The sequence below is a fragment of the Lonchura striata genome, chromosome 3 (assembly GCF_050655825.1).
Source record: "Lonchura striata isolate lonStrDom1 chromosome 3, ASM5065582v1, whole genome shotgun sequence".
NCBI lineage: Eukaryota > Metazoa > Chordata > Aves > Passeriformes > Estrildidae > Lonchura > Lonchura striata.
The window spans coordinates 813,958-827,293 of NC_140705.1; the positions used below are offsets into that span (position 1 = coordinate 813,958).

The window sequence follows — 13,336 nt, forward strand, 5'->3', positions numbered from 1 at the left end:
GAGGGACCCCACAGGGACGTGGGTGTGATGTCACCAGGGACCCAGGCGTGGCTCCAGTGACCCAGGGGACACGGCTGTGATGTCACCAGGGACCCAGGCGTGGCTCCAGTGACCCAGGGGACACGGCTGTGATGTCACCAGGGACCCAGGCACGGCTCCAGTGACCCAGGGGACACGGCTGTGATGTCACCAGGGACCCAGGTGTGGCTCCAGTGACCCAGGGGACACAGCTGTGATGTCACCAGGGACCCAGGTGTGGCTCCAGTGACCCAGGGGACACAGCTGTGATGTCACCAGGGACCCAGGTGTGGCTCCAGTGACCCCAGGGACACAGCTGTGATGTCACCAGGGACCCAGGCGTGGCTCCAGTGACCCAGGGGACACGGCTGTGACGGTCCCACAGCCCGCGGGGTCCCAAGAGACGCAGATGTGGTGGCACGAGGGAGCCCCAAGCTCCTGGCACTGCCACTGCCGGGCGAGGGCACGGTGCCATTCCTGGTGCCATTCCTGGCGCCATTCCCGGTTCCGTGTCCCGGTGTCACTCCTGGTTCCATGTCCCGGTTCCGTGTCCCGGTTCCGTGTCCCGGTGTCACTCCTGGTTCCGTGTCCGAGGGCACGGTGCCATTCCTGGTGCCATTCCCGGTGCCATTCCCAGTTCTGTGTCCTGGTGTCACTCCCGGTTCTGTATCCCGGTTCCGTGTCCCGGTGTCACTCGCGATGTCACTCCCTGTTCCGTGTCCCGGTTCTGTGTTCCGGTGTCACTCCCGGTTCTGTGTCCCAGTTCCGTGTCCCAGTGCCACTCCCGGTGCCAATCCCGGTTCCGTGTCCCGGTGTCACTCCTGGTTCTGTGTCCCGGTGTCACTCGCGATGTCACTCCCTGTTCCGTGTCCCAGCTCCGTGTCCCGGTGCCACTCCCGGTGCCAATCCCGGTTCCGTGTCCCGGTGCCATTCCCGGCGCGCGGCTGCCGCTGCCTCGTCCCGGGGAGGGGGAGCAGCTGCGGCCGGTGCCGCTGTCCCCGCTGTCCCCGCTGTCCCCGCCGTCCCCTCCCGCCTGACCTCATTTCCAGCTCCGAGCGCTCCCGGTTATGCAATTCCTGCAGCGCAGAGCTGCCGGCAGCCCGGGCACCGCCGCCCGGGCACGGCGGGCACCGCGGGCCCCCCGAGCCCGCGGGAGGGGCCGCGGGAAGGGCTCGGTGCCACGTCCCCGGTGCCACCGGGGCTCGTGCCGCCCCTGGCACGCCGCAGCCGGGGAGCCGTGGCAGCGCCGGTGGCACCGGGGACACGGCGGGTGCCACCCGGAGGGGAGCGGGCACAGCCTGGGGCTGCCGGCGCCTGCTCGGTGGGCAGCAGGAGGAGGAGGAGGGCTGGGATGAAGGGCAGGGGGTCAGCAGTGAGGGGATCCGCCCGGGGGCGCTGCCCGAGCCCGCCGAGCCGAGCCCCCGGCCCCGTGCGGGGGGACACCGGGGGCTCCCGGCTGTGCCCCCTGCCCCGGGGCTGGCTGCGGGCACGGGGCCAGCAGGGACCGGCCTTCTCGCCAGCCAAATGGGGGTCCCTGAGGGCGCCTTGGGGTGCACAGAGATCCTGGGAGCCCCACGCGGCGTTCGGGGTCTCCTTGGGGTGCTTGAGCTTCTTTGGGCTCGCCATGGGGCGCTCGGGGTCTTTCGGGTCTCTGTGGGGTTCCTGCGGTCTCCTTGGGGTGCACCAGACCTTGGCGTCTCCGTGGGGTTCCTGGGGTCTTCCTGGGGGCCGAGCCCACCCTGAGCGGGAGCCGCCCCTCCCCCTGCAGCTGGGAATAATCGGCATTAATTACGGCTCTAATGAGCTGTGAAAGGGTTACGGCCCGTGGGATGAGCAGCGGGCAGGGACATCGGGCCTGGCCTGCACGGCACCCACGTCCCCGCGGGACGGGACAGCGTGGGAGGGGGCCCCGGGCTGGGGCTGTGCCCACCAGGCCCCACCGGCACCACGGGGGCTTCGTGTCCCCGCACGGAGCCAGGACGGGGTGGGTGGGGCAGGGACCCGGCTGGGGACAGACGAGACCGGGCAGGCGGCGCCCAGCACGGTGCTGGGCACGGGTGGGCACAGGTGGGCGGTGTGGTGGTGTCCCGGAGCGCTCCGATGTCCCGGTGTCCCGCCGGTACTGCCCGTCCCTGCCCTGCCCGTCCCGTCCCGTCCCTGCCCATCCCGTCCCTGCCCATCCCGTCCCGTCCCTGCCCTGCCCTGCCCGTCCCGTCCCGTCCCGTCCCTGCCCTGCCCGTCCCGTCCCGTCCCGTCCCTGCCCATCCCGTCCCTGCCCGTCCCGTCCCGTCCCTGCCCTGCCCGTCCCGTCCCGTCCCTGCCCATCCCGTCCCTGCCCTGCCCGTCCCGTCCCGTCCCTGCCCGTCCCGTCCCGTCCCTGCCCTGCCCGTCCCGTCCCGTCCCTGCCCGTCCCGTCCCGTCCTGTCCCGTCCCGTCCCGTCCCTGCCCGTCCCGTCCCGTCCCGTCCCTCCCGGGCTCCCCGCTCTCCTCACGCCGGGCCGCGGAGCACAGAGCCGCTCCAGCCCCGGGAGCCCCGGCAGCCCCGGCTCGGGGAGGCTCCGGGGCTTTCCCACCGGGATGTTTAACTCAAAAAACAACCGAGCGCCGGGGCTGGGCCCGAGTAGGGCTGGGAGCGGAGCGGCCGCTCCTGCGCCCGGGACCCGCGGATTGCAGGGATGAGGAGGGAGCGCTGGGGGAGCCTCGGGGCTCGGCATCGCCGCTGGGGCTGGCAGCGGCCGCCGGGCATCCCCCGGGAGCCGCTGCCGCTGTGACCCGCCCGCAAACCGGGGCCGGGGCCGGGGCCGGGGCTGGGGGGGGCCCAGCAGCGGCTCCGTGTCCGGGCGGCAGCGGTGACACCGAGCGTGGGGTGTGCTGTGGGTGTCACCGCCTGGGTGACACCGAGCGTGGGGTGTGCTGGGTGTCACCGCCTGGGTGACACCGAGCCCGAGCTGGGCTGGGGGTGACACCGAGTGCGGGGTGTGCTGGGGGTGACACTGAGCCCGGGCTGTGCTGTGGGTGTCACTGCCTGGGTGACACCGAGCGCGGGGTGTGCTGGGGGTGACACTGAGCCCAAGCTGTGCTGCGAGTGTCACCGCCTGGGTGACACCGAGCGTGGGGTGTGCTGGGGGTGTCACCGCCTGGGTGACACTGAGCGTGGGGTGTGCTGGGGGTGACACTGAACCCGGGCTGTGCTGGGGGTGACACCGAGCCCGGGCTGTGCTGTCACCACCTGGGTGACACCGAGCCCGAGCTGGGCTGGGGGTGACACCGAGTGCGGGGTGTGCTGGGGCTGACACTGAGCCCGGGCTGTGCTGTGGGTGTCACTGCCTGGGTGACACTGAGCCCGGGCTGTGCTGTGGGTGTCACCACCTGGGTGACACCGAGCCTGGGCTGTGCTGCGGGTGTCACTGCCTGGGTGACACCGAGTGTGTGGTGTGCTGGGGGTGACACCGAGCCCGGGCTGTGGGTGTCACCACCCTGATGCTCCCGAGCCCGGGTGTGCCCGCGGGCGCTGGGGGTTCTGTCCCCACCTTGGTGACACCGAGCCCGGGTGTGCCCGCGGGCGCTGGGGGTCTGTCCCCACCTTGGTGACACCGAGCCCGGGTGTGCCCGCGGGCGCTGGGGGTTCTGTCCCCACCTTGGTGACACCGAGCCCGGGTGTGCCCGCGGGCGCTGGGGGTCTGTCCCCACCTCGGAGCCCCCGATCCCGCTCTCCCCTGCCAGATGTGCGGCGGGGGCACATCTGGGGCGGGCAGCTGTGCCGGGCCGAACACTGGCGGCTCTGTGCGCTGCCGGTGACCGCGGCCATGACCAATGCGGGATCTCCGGCTCTGCCCGGCCCCGCAGCTGCTCCCGCCTCCTTCCCAGGAAAACCTCGCTTCCCTTCTTTCATCACATCCCTGCCTTTTCCACATGGCGAAGGGACGAGACACCCCGCGGGGAGGAGATGGATTTATTAAATATTTGGCGGATGATAGAACATGTCTCCCTGCTCGCAGGCTGCTGCTGGAAACGTTCCCCGTGCTTACGGCATCGGCTGCGGCGTGGCCAGCCGCTCCCGGGGACAGAACCGGTCCCCGGGGCAATCCCGGTCCCGGGGACAGAACCGGTCCCGGGGACAGAACCGGTCCCCGGGGCAATCCCGGTCCCGGGGACAGAACCGGTGCCGGGGACAGAACCGATCCTGGGGACAGAACCGATCCCGGGGACAATCCCGGTCCCGGGGACAGAACCGGTGCCGGGGACAGAACCGATTGCGGGCACAATCCCGCTCCCGGGGACGGTCCCGCACTCCCGGGGACAATCCCGCACTCCCGGGGACAATCCCGCACTCCCGGGGACAATCCCGCTCCCGGGGACGGTCCCGCTCTCCCGTGTGCCTGCAGGAACAGGGATTGGCACCGGAGCCCGGTGCGGCCCCCAGGGACGCCCCGGCTATGTGGGCACTGCCAGGGCTTGGGGAGCCAGGGTGGCAGGAGCAGCCCTGTCCCTGTGCGTGTCACCCACGCTGGGATCCCGCTGGCTGCCGTGCCCGCTCCCTGCCCCGTGGCAGCTGGGATGTCCCTGTCCCGGCATTATCCCGGGATTAATTGGGATGTCCCTGTCCTGGCATCAACCCGGGGATGCCAGCGCCGGACAAGGCTCTGCCCCGGGACTGCCCGCGGGAAAATGCCTCAGGGAAGTGCAATTGGCAGCCCTGATCAGGAGGGTGCAGCTGGGTGAGCCCCGTGGCACTGCCCCAGCCTGCATCCAGCTCAGGGACAATTAAAAACGGGGTTAATTACCTCCCTAAGTGACACCCTTGGGTGACATGTCACAGCAGGGCCCTGGGCACCCCAATCCTCCTCTCCTCGGTGTCAGGGGTGCTGGGGAGGCCCTGCAGCTTCCTCCCCTCCCCTCCAAGCCCTGGATGCCACCCGGCTTCCCACACCAAGCCCAGGTGCCCCAGCCCCGCTCTGCCACCATCCCTGCCCTGGCAGTGCCCCTGGCAGGGCCCGGCTGGGCACCCCCAGCCTCTTGCCTGCAGGACGTGCTGGGAGACCCCCAGGATGTGCTGGGAGACCCCCCAGCCCCTCTCAGCTCTGCTTGGGGGCCAGACCCCGACCCCCGTGCAGCTGTGACACCCCCAGCTCCTGCTGGCCACTGCCACCCCAACATCCCCATTTTCTGTGCTGGGGCCCACAGCACAGCCGGAGATGCTGCACGCCCGAATGCAGCAAATTCAGCTGAAAACCCACGTGAGGTGGTCCCTGTCTCTGTCCTGCTTCCCATCTCCCCATCCTCATCCCTGTTCCTGTCTGCACTCCCATTCCTGTCTCCATCTCCCATCTCTCCCCATCCCTGTCCTTATCCCCATTCCTGTCTTCATCCTCATCCCTTATCCCTGTCCTTACTGCCATTCCCATTCCCATTTTCATCCTCATCCCTTATCCCTGTCCCATACCCATCCCTCTGCCCATCCTTGGCCTTGCTCCCATCCCTGGCCTTGTCCCTGTCCCCATCCCTGGCCTTGTCCCTGTCCCCATCCCTGTCCATGTTCCCATTCCCATCCCTGGCCTTGTCCCTGTCCCCATCCCTGGCCTTGTCCCTGTCCCCATCCCTGTCCATGTTCCCATTCCCATCCCTGTCCTTATCCCCATTCCTGTCTTCATCCTCATTCCTTATCCCTGTCCTTACTGCCATTCCCATTCCCATCCATGTCCTTATTCCCATTCCCATCTTCATCCTCATTCCTTATCCCTGTCCTTATCCCCATTCCCATACCCATCCCTCTCCTCATCCCTGGCATTGTCCCTGTCCCCATCCCTGTCCTTATCCCCATCTCCATCCCTGTCCTTATCCCCATTCCTGCCCTTGTCCCCGTCCCCATTCCTGTCCCCCCTTTTCCAGCTGAAGCTGCTCTTCCCTCCAGCTTCTCCCGGCTCGTTGCCAGCACTTCCATCAAGCCAGGCCCGTGGCCACCAGGCTTTTCCTGTCCCTGTCCCCGGCCTGAGGCTGAGCCCTCCGGGGCTGGGTGGCTGCGGGGGGCGGCAGAGCCGGCGGTGCTGGGGATCCCCTCATCCATCACCCTCCCTAAATATTTACGGATGCATCAGGGCCCTGGCTCCTTCCACTAAAAACGATATTCCCTTCCACTAAAAACAACATTTCCTTCCACCAAAAACGACCTCCCGAGCACCGCGGGATCGGCACCGCCGCTGCCCGGGGCTGCTGGCCGTGTTTTGGGAGCGCTGATGGAGCGGGGCGAGCTGCCGTCCCTGCTCATTATTTCCCTGATTTCCACCAGAACGGAGCCCAGCTCCCGCTGTTGCTGCTCCTCAGCCTGGCCCGGTCCCCGCTCCGCTCCCGGCTTGGCACGGAGCGCCAGAGCCCGGTGGCCACGGCAGCCCAGCCCGGTGGCCACGGCAGCCCAGCCCGGTGGCCACCGCAGCGGCCTCGCTCCTGGCTCCAGGCGGGTCTGGAAAAGCTGAATCCCCCCGTGCCGTGCCCGGGGACCCTGGGGGGCTGCAGCCCCTCTCGGGACGGGAGCAGGAGCGGCACCGGGACGCAGCGGCACCGGGACGCAGCGGCGCACAGAGCGGGCACGGCCACCGGCAGCGTCCTTTCAGGTGATTTTTTGTTTGTTCAGCCTCCCGTGAGCGGCTGAGCCGGGCGGGACGGGTCTGGTCGCCGTCACGAAGCACACCGAGGGGACATGCAATGGCCCGAGGGGCAGCGGCCGCCGAGGTCCGGGGCAGCTCCCGCTGCCGTCGGGGGCTGCGGCGGCAGCAGGCGGTGGAGATCGGTCACAGTTGCACAATGGTGATGGATGGGCTGGAACTGCCTCTTCTGAGGGGGGAGACGTCCCTCGATGGCAAGAGCAACCTCCGAGCCTGCGGCACCAGGAACCTGGTCAGGGTCTGCAGAGATCCCGCAGAGATCCCACAGAAATCCTGCAGAGATCCTGCTGAGATCCCACAGAGATCCCACAGAAATCCTGCAGAGATCCCGCTGAGATCCCACAGAGATCCCACAGAAATCCCACAGAGATCCCATAGAAATCCCACAGCAATTCTGCAGAGATCCCACAGTGATCCCGCAGAGACCCTGCAGAGATTCCTCAGAAATCCCACCGAGATGCTGCAGAAATCCTGCAGAAATCCCACTGAGATCATGCAGAGACCCCGCAGTGATCCCACAGCAATCCTACAGGAATCCCACAGAGATCCCATGGAAATCGTGCATAGATCCTGAAGAAATGTCATAGAAATCCCACTGAGATCCTGCCTGGCCCTGGGGCCAGCAGTGCTGGGAGCTGAGGAGGGAACGGAGCCCCAGGAGGGGCTGAGGGAGCTGGGAAGGGCCTGGAGAGTTCCTGGGGGAGCTGGGAAGGGAATGGAGAGTTCCTGAGGGAGCTGGGAAGGGGCTGGAGAGTTCCTGAGGGAGCTGGGAAGGGGCTGGAGAGTTCCTGAGGAGCTGGGAAGGGAATGGAGAGTTCCTGAGGAGCTGGGAAGGGGCTGGAGAGTTCCTGAGGAGCTGGGAAGGGGCTGGAGAGTTCCTGAGGAGCTGGGAAGGGGCTGGAGAGTTCCTGAGGAGCTGGGAAGGGAATGGAGAGTTCCTGGGGGAGCTGGGAAGGGGCTGGAGAGTTCCTGAGGAGCTGGGAAGGGAATGGAGAGTTCCTGAGGAGCTGGGAAGGGGCTGGAGAGTTCCTGAGGAGCTGGGAAGGGGCTCAGCCTGGAGCAAAGGAGGCTCAGGGGGACCTTGTGGCTCTCACAGCTCCTGCCAGGAGGGGACAGCCAGGGGGGATTTGGGATCTGCTCCAGGGAACAGGGACAGGACAAGGGGAAATGGGCTCAGGCTGGGCCAGGGCAGGCCCAGGGTGACTCTGCCAGCCAGGTGAGGTGGGGCTGGGGGCTTTGGCCCCCCAGGATCTGCAGGCTGGAAGCCCCTGGAGCTGCTCCAGAGCTGGACACCCCCTCCACCAGCAGCACCCAGTGCTCCTGGCACCACACACGGCACTGGGAGGAACTTGGGGAATCACTGAGGTCAGGAAAGAGCTCCAGGGTCACCAGGTGCAATCCCCACCTCGTCCCCAGCCCAGAGCCACGTCCAGGCCTTCCCTGGACACCTCCAAGCCTCCCTGGGCAGCCCCTGCCGAGGCCTGGGCACCCTTTCCGTGGGGAAATTCTCCCTGCTGGAAGAGCCACCGCAGTGTAAAGGATTATTTCTGCTTTTCTTTTGTCCTTTCCCGTTTTTTCTGTAGGATCGAGGCACCCGGCTGGTTCCTCTCCCTCATTTCTCAGTGGGCTTCACTCGGTGCTGCTCCTGGCTGGTGCTGGGGGTCCCGCTGGGCTCGGGGGGAACTGGGACTCCTCCCGGGGGAACTGGGGCTCCTCCGGGGGAACCGGGGCTCCTCCGGGGGAACTGGGGCTCCTCTGGGGGGAACTGGGGCTCCTCCGGGGGAACTGGGGCTTCTCCGGGGGAACTGGGGCTCCTCTGGGGGAACCGGGGCTCCTCCTGCCCCGTCCAGCCCGGGGGTGCCAGGGTCCCTCCCGTCCCCTTCTCCAGAGCCTTTCAGGGCTGGGAGCAAAAGCCTCCCTGGGCGCCGGCTGCCCGCCCCTCCACTGCAATTTCACTGTTCTTGAGTTACCAGATTGTTTCCCAGATCGGGCAGGACTTGAATTTCTAATGTAAAAACTGTCTGAGACACTGCCCGGGCCCTCTGGGGCTCTCTCCTTGCGCTGCCGGGCGGTGGGAAGGGCAAATCCCCTTTTTTCACTTTGCAGAGGACGCTGCTGCTGGGTTTATCCCACCCAATCCTGCGTTGGGTGCAGCAGCGATTCTCCTGGCCTTGGCCAGGGCGGCAGGGAAAGGCGAAAGGATTTCTCCTGCCTGCTCCCTGCAGTCACCCGGGAGAGGGGAGAGGTGGCAGAGGAAGGTCCCTGCTGTCCCCATCCCCTCCTGCTCCTGGCGACCCGGGGAGGATTTTCTCCTCCTGCCCACCGGGAGTGGGGGGTGATGGGCGTTGTGGCAAACTTCCAGAGGGGCTGGAAACCCGAGCCTGTTCCTCGCAGCTTTTCAGGTGGGGGAGATAAGGATCTCCCTGGAGATCTCCGGGCTCCAGCCCTGCCCTCCTGCTCTCGGCGCACCTGTCTGTCTGTCTGTCCGTCTGCTGTGCCTCCTTATTGACTGAGAGCCTTTCTGGGGGGCACACAGTGGATTTTGGGTTTGTCTGGACAGTGTCCATCATCAGGGGCTCCTGTTTCCTGTTACAGAGGTGACAATACAATGGGAGATAAGGCTGGCAGAGCTGGTGTCGGTGTTTTCCCACTCTGGGCAGAGCTCAGAGCCCCTGGCAGGGCCTGGAGGGGCTCCAGGAGAGCTGCAGAGGGACTGGGGACAAGGATGGAGGGACAGGACACAGGGAATGGCTCCCACTGCCAGAGGGCAGCCATGGATGGGAGATTGGGAATTGGGAATTGTTCCCTGGCAGGACCCAGGGAATGGCTCCCAGTGCCAGAGGGCAGGGCTGGCTGGGAGATTGGGAATTGGGAATTGTTCCCTGTGAGGGTGGTGAGGGGCTGGGATGGAATTCCCAGGGAGCTGTGGCTGCTCCTGCATCCCTGGCAGTGCCAAGGCCAGGCTGGACACTGGGACACCCTGGGACAGTGGAAAGTGTCCCTGCCATGGCAGGGGTGGCACTGGGGACTCTGAGGTCCCTTCCCACCCAACCCATTCCAGAATTCTGAGGAAAACATCCCTGTGGGCCCTGTGGAGGGATGGGCAGGCGGGACCTTCCTGGTGCGGGGTCAGGAGGGGACAGAGCCCCAGGAGCTGCTGGAGGTGGGACAGTGTCCATCCTTACCTGAGCTGCTGCCCAGCCTGCGGCCCCTCCTAACCTGCGGACAGGGAAGAGAGGTTAGCAGGGGAGCATCGCATTTTGGGTCCAAGGGAGATTTCATTTTGGGTCCAAGGGGAGATCTCATTTTGGGTACAAGGGGAGATTTCATTTTGGGTACAAGAGAGATCTCATTTTGGGTCCAAGGGGAGATTTCATTTTGGGTCCAAGGGGAGATCTCATTTTGGGTCCAAGGGGAGATCTCATTTTGGGTCAAGGGGAGATCTCATTTTGGGTACAAGGGAGATCTCATTTTGGGTACAAGGGGAGATCTCATTTTGGCTACAAGGGGAGATTTCATTTTGGGTACAAGGGAGATCACATTTTGGGTACAAGGGAGATATCATTTTGGGTCCAAGGGGAGATCTCATTTTGGGTCAAGGGGAGATCTCATTTTGGGTACAAGGGAGATCTCATTTTGGGTCAAGGGGAGATCTCATTTTGGGTACAAGGGAGATCTCATTTTGGGTCAAGGGGAGATCTCATTTTGGGTCCAAGGGAGATCTCATTTTGGGTACAAGGGGAGATCTCATTTTGGGTCCAAGGGGAGATCTCATTTTGGGTACAAGAGAGATCTCATTTTGGGTCCAAGAGAGATCCCATTTTGGGTCCAAGGGGAGATCTCATTTTGGGTCAAGGGGAGCCCCTGTGAGGAGCAGCCCCTGCCCTGCCCCGGCGTGCAGCAGCCGGGCAGCAGCGCCTGAGCTGCTTTTTGCTCTTGCTCACCCCAAAAGGACGACGCTGCTGGGCCAGGGCTCGCTGCGGGCACGGGGTCAGGCCCCACCCCTGGAGCGTCCTGGCCACAGCTCCCTGCAGGTGACCTGCCTTCGGTGTCCCCCGTCCCTGCTGTCCCGTCCCCCTGCCCTGCGCCTCCATTCTGCTCATTCCTCCACCTCCCTGCCAGGGCTTTGCCTCACCGGCTCTGGGGCTGCAGTAAACTGCTTTTTCCCTGGCAGGGATAATGTTTACATTCCACACGGAGCCTCTTGGACCCAGCTCTGCTCTTGGACACGTCTGGGCCGTCCCTGCCCGGCTTCGTGCTGCGGCGATGAGTATCGGGGGGAGTTTGTGTTCCGTCCCTGCCCCATCCATCATCCTCCACGCCCCGCTCCGCCCCGGCCCCTTTCCCATGCCAGACACCACGCAGATTTGGAAAGAGCCCTGCAGGTCATCGGGTAAGCATCTCAAATATTCCAGTGATGAGGAACGTTCTGGGGCAAAGAGGGTCCTGTGACTTGGCCGGTTCTGCTCTGGAAGCTCCATTTCAGCCAAAATGGAACTTCCCGCGCTCCTTCCGCCAAGCTCGGGAGCTGGTGGGCAAAGAGCGGAGCACTTCCAAACCCCTGGGTGCTCTGCATCCCAGCGGAGGGGAAAGCTCGGGAAACACCTTCTGGGACAGCGCCGCAGCAGCTGAGCCAGCAGGAAATGTGTGAACAAAACCAGGCTCAAAGCCCTGCTCTGCTGGTGCTGGAACTGGGTTTGGCTGGAGCCAGACAAGCGCCGGCGCTGATTCACACCCGGCCAAGGCTGCTCCTCTGTTTGGGTTTGAAACGTGGAGAGCAGAAGCCAAGAGTGAGGTCCTGCCCCTGGGAGGCTCCTGGAACACGAGGTGAGGAGCAGATCCTGGCACTGCCTCCCTCACGCTGCCCTGCTCCGCTGCCTGGAAATCCCGAGGCCACGAGGATCTCTGAGCCTGGGGATAACTCCTGGAATGTGCCCCGGGCTCCTCAGCACGGAGGGAAAGCCTGGGACACCAGGGACACAGGGACACCAGGGACACAGGGACACCAGGGATGGACCTCCCGTGACACGGATGGCACTGCTGCTGTGGGATCTCCATTGGCACAGGGACATTGGTCCAGCCAAGGTCACCAAGGGATGGATCCCCATTGGCACAGGGACATTTGTCCAGCCAAAGTCACTTTGGGTGGATTCCCATCAGCACAGGGACATTTGTCCAGCCAAGGTCACCAAGGGATCCCCATTAGCACAGGGACACTTGTCCAGCCCAGGTCACCATCAGCACAGGGACACTTGTCCAGCCAAGGTCACCAAGGGATGGATTCCCATCAGCACAGGGACATTTGTCCAGCTGAGGTCACCAAGGGATCCCCACTGGCACAGGGACACTCACAGCCAAGGTCACCATGGGCAGGGCTGGGCAGGTGACGGTGGCACCGCTCAGGGGCTGTCCTGCTGAGTGCCCCACTCTGGGCTCTGTCACTCCTCTGAGCTGGATTTCTCACAGCCCCTGGAGCAGCTCCTCCTCCTCCTCCTCCTCCTCCTCCTCCTCCTCCTCCTCCTCCTCCTCCTCGCTCCCATTTCCGTGGGTGGCCTTTGCTGTGAGAAAAGCCGAGCACAGGGCAGGGCTGTGACACCGGCCCGTGGCACCTGCTGGGGACAGGGACTGGGGCTGGGAGGTGGCATGTGCCAGGGCAGACACAGCACCCGGGAAGGGGCTGCTCCTCAAGAGCCACCTGCACCCGGGGACATCCACCTGCACCCGGGGACATCCATCTGCACCTGGGGACATCCACCTGCACCCAGAGGCCCTCGTGGGGCTGCACAGGGAGCCAGTGAAGCCACAGAGGAGCGATCAGAAAATGCTGCAGAGCTCTGGGACGGGTTTGTCCCCTCACCTCGGTCCTTCCCGTTCTGCAGCTTCTCTGTTTCTTCTTCATCTTCTTCCTCTGCTTCAGGAAGAAACAAGGAGAGAAAAAGCAGACATAAGACAGGTGGGTGAGAGGAGAGAGGCAATCGTGGAATTGTTTGGGTTGGAAAATCCCTCAGACCATCGAGTCCAGTTGTGCCCCCAGCACTGCCAGGGCCACCGGTGCCCGATGTCCCCAAGTGCCACATCCACAGGGCCTTTAAGCCCCTCCAGGGGTGGGGAGTTCCATCACCTCCCTGGGCAGCCCTTCCAATGCCTGAGAGCCCCTCCCATGAAGAAATCCTTCCCGAATTTCGGCTGTTTCCCGGTGAGAGCTGTGGGCTCGCTCTGTTTGGCCCAGGTGAGTTCCTGGCAGGGTATTTAGGCAGCAGAGTGGGAGCAGAAGGTCACATTCTCCTGCAGGCGGTGGCTCTTACCTCATCCCACCACTTCCCCCAGACCCGTGCAAAGAGCTGACGGTTCTCCTGAGGTCGGTGTCGCTGCTGCACGAGGGGAAAGCCCCGCCACAGGCACGGCTGGGACGTGCGCTGGGACTGCAGAGCAGACCCCATCCCATCTCCTCAAATGGAAAACGTTCTGGGTGGCATGGGGAGGGGACTGCCACATGCAGACCGAACTAAACAAGTGTGCTTGCACCACGAGGTCTGACGGTTGCATTTACAGAGAGGGGGAGCAGCGTCTTCAGCCAAAGATTGATTTTCCCCTGCATAATTAAATTCGACACAATAGGTCGTGTACATGGAGCCAGGGATCTGCAGTTCTTGAGGTTT

General features: G+C 64.7%; 1 protein-coding gene across 17 annotated transcripts in view; it reads right to left on the minus strand.

The window, feature by feature from the left end:
• Positions 1–3,955: 3,955 nt before the first annotated feature.
• DTNB (dystrobrevin beta) overlaps positions 3,956–13,336 on the minus strand; it is a 141,939-nt gene continuing 132,558 nt past the window's right edge. For 10 of the 17 annotated variants that reach the window (XM_085574246.1, XM_085574247.1, XM_085574242.1 and 7 more), the window contains 3 exons: positions 12,535–12,588; positions 9,863–9,896; positions 3,956–6,890 (listed from right to left, as the gene is read on the minus strand). In XM_085574246.1, the coding sequence (XP_085430372.1) occupies positions 9,892–9,896; positions 12,535–12,588 (59 nt within the window). In that variant the 3' untranslated portion in view covers positions 3,956–6,890; positions 9,863–9,891. Of the gene's footprint in view, positions 6,918–8,462; positions 9,264–9,862; positions 9,897–12,534; positions 12,589–13,336 lie in introns of those variants that run through there. The other 7 variants (XR_014953507.1, XM_085574237.1, XM_085574238.1 and 4 more) reach the window with 7 other exon arrangements.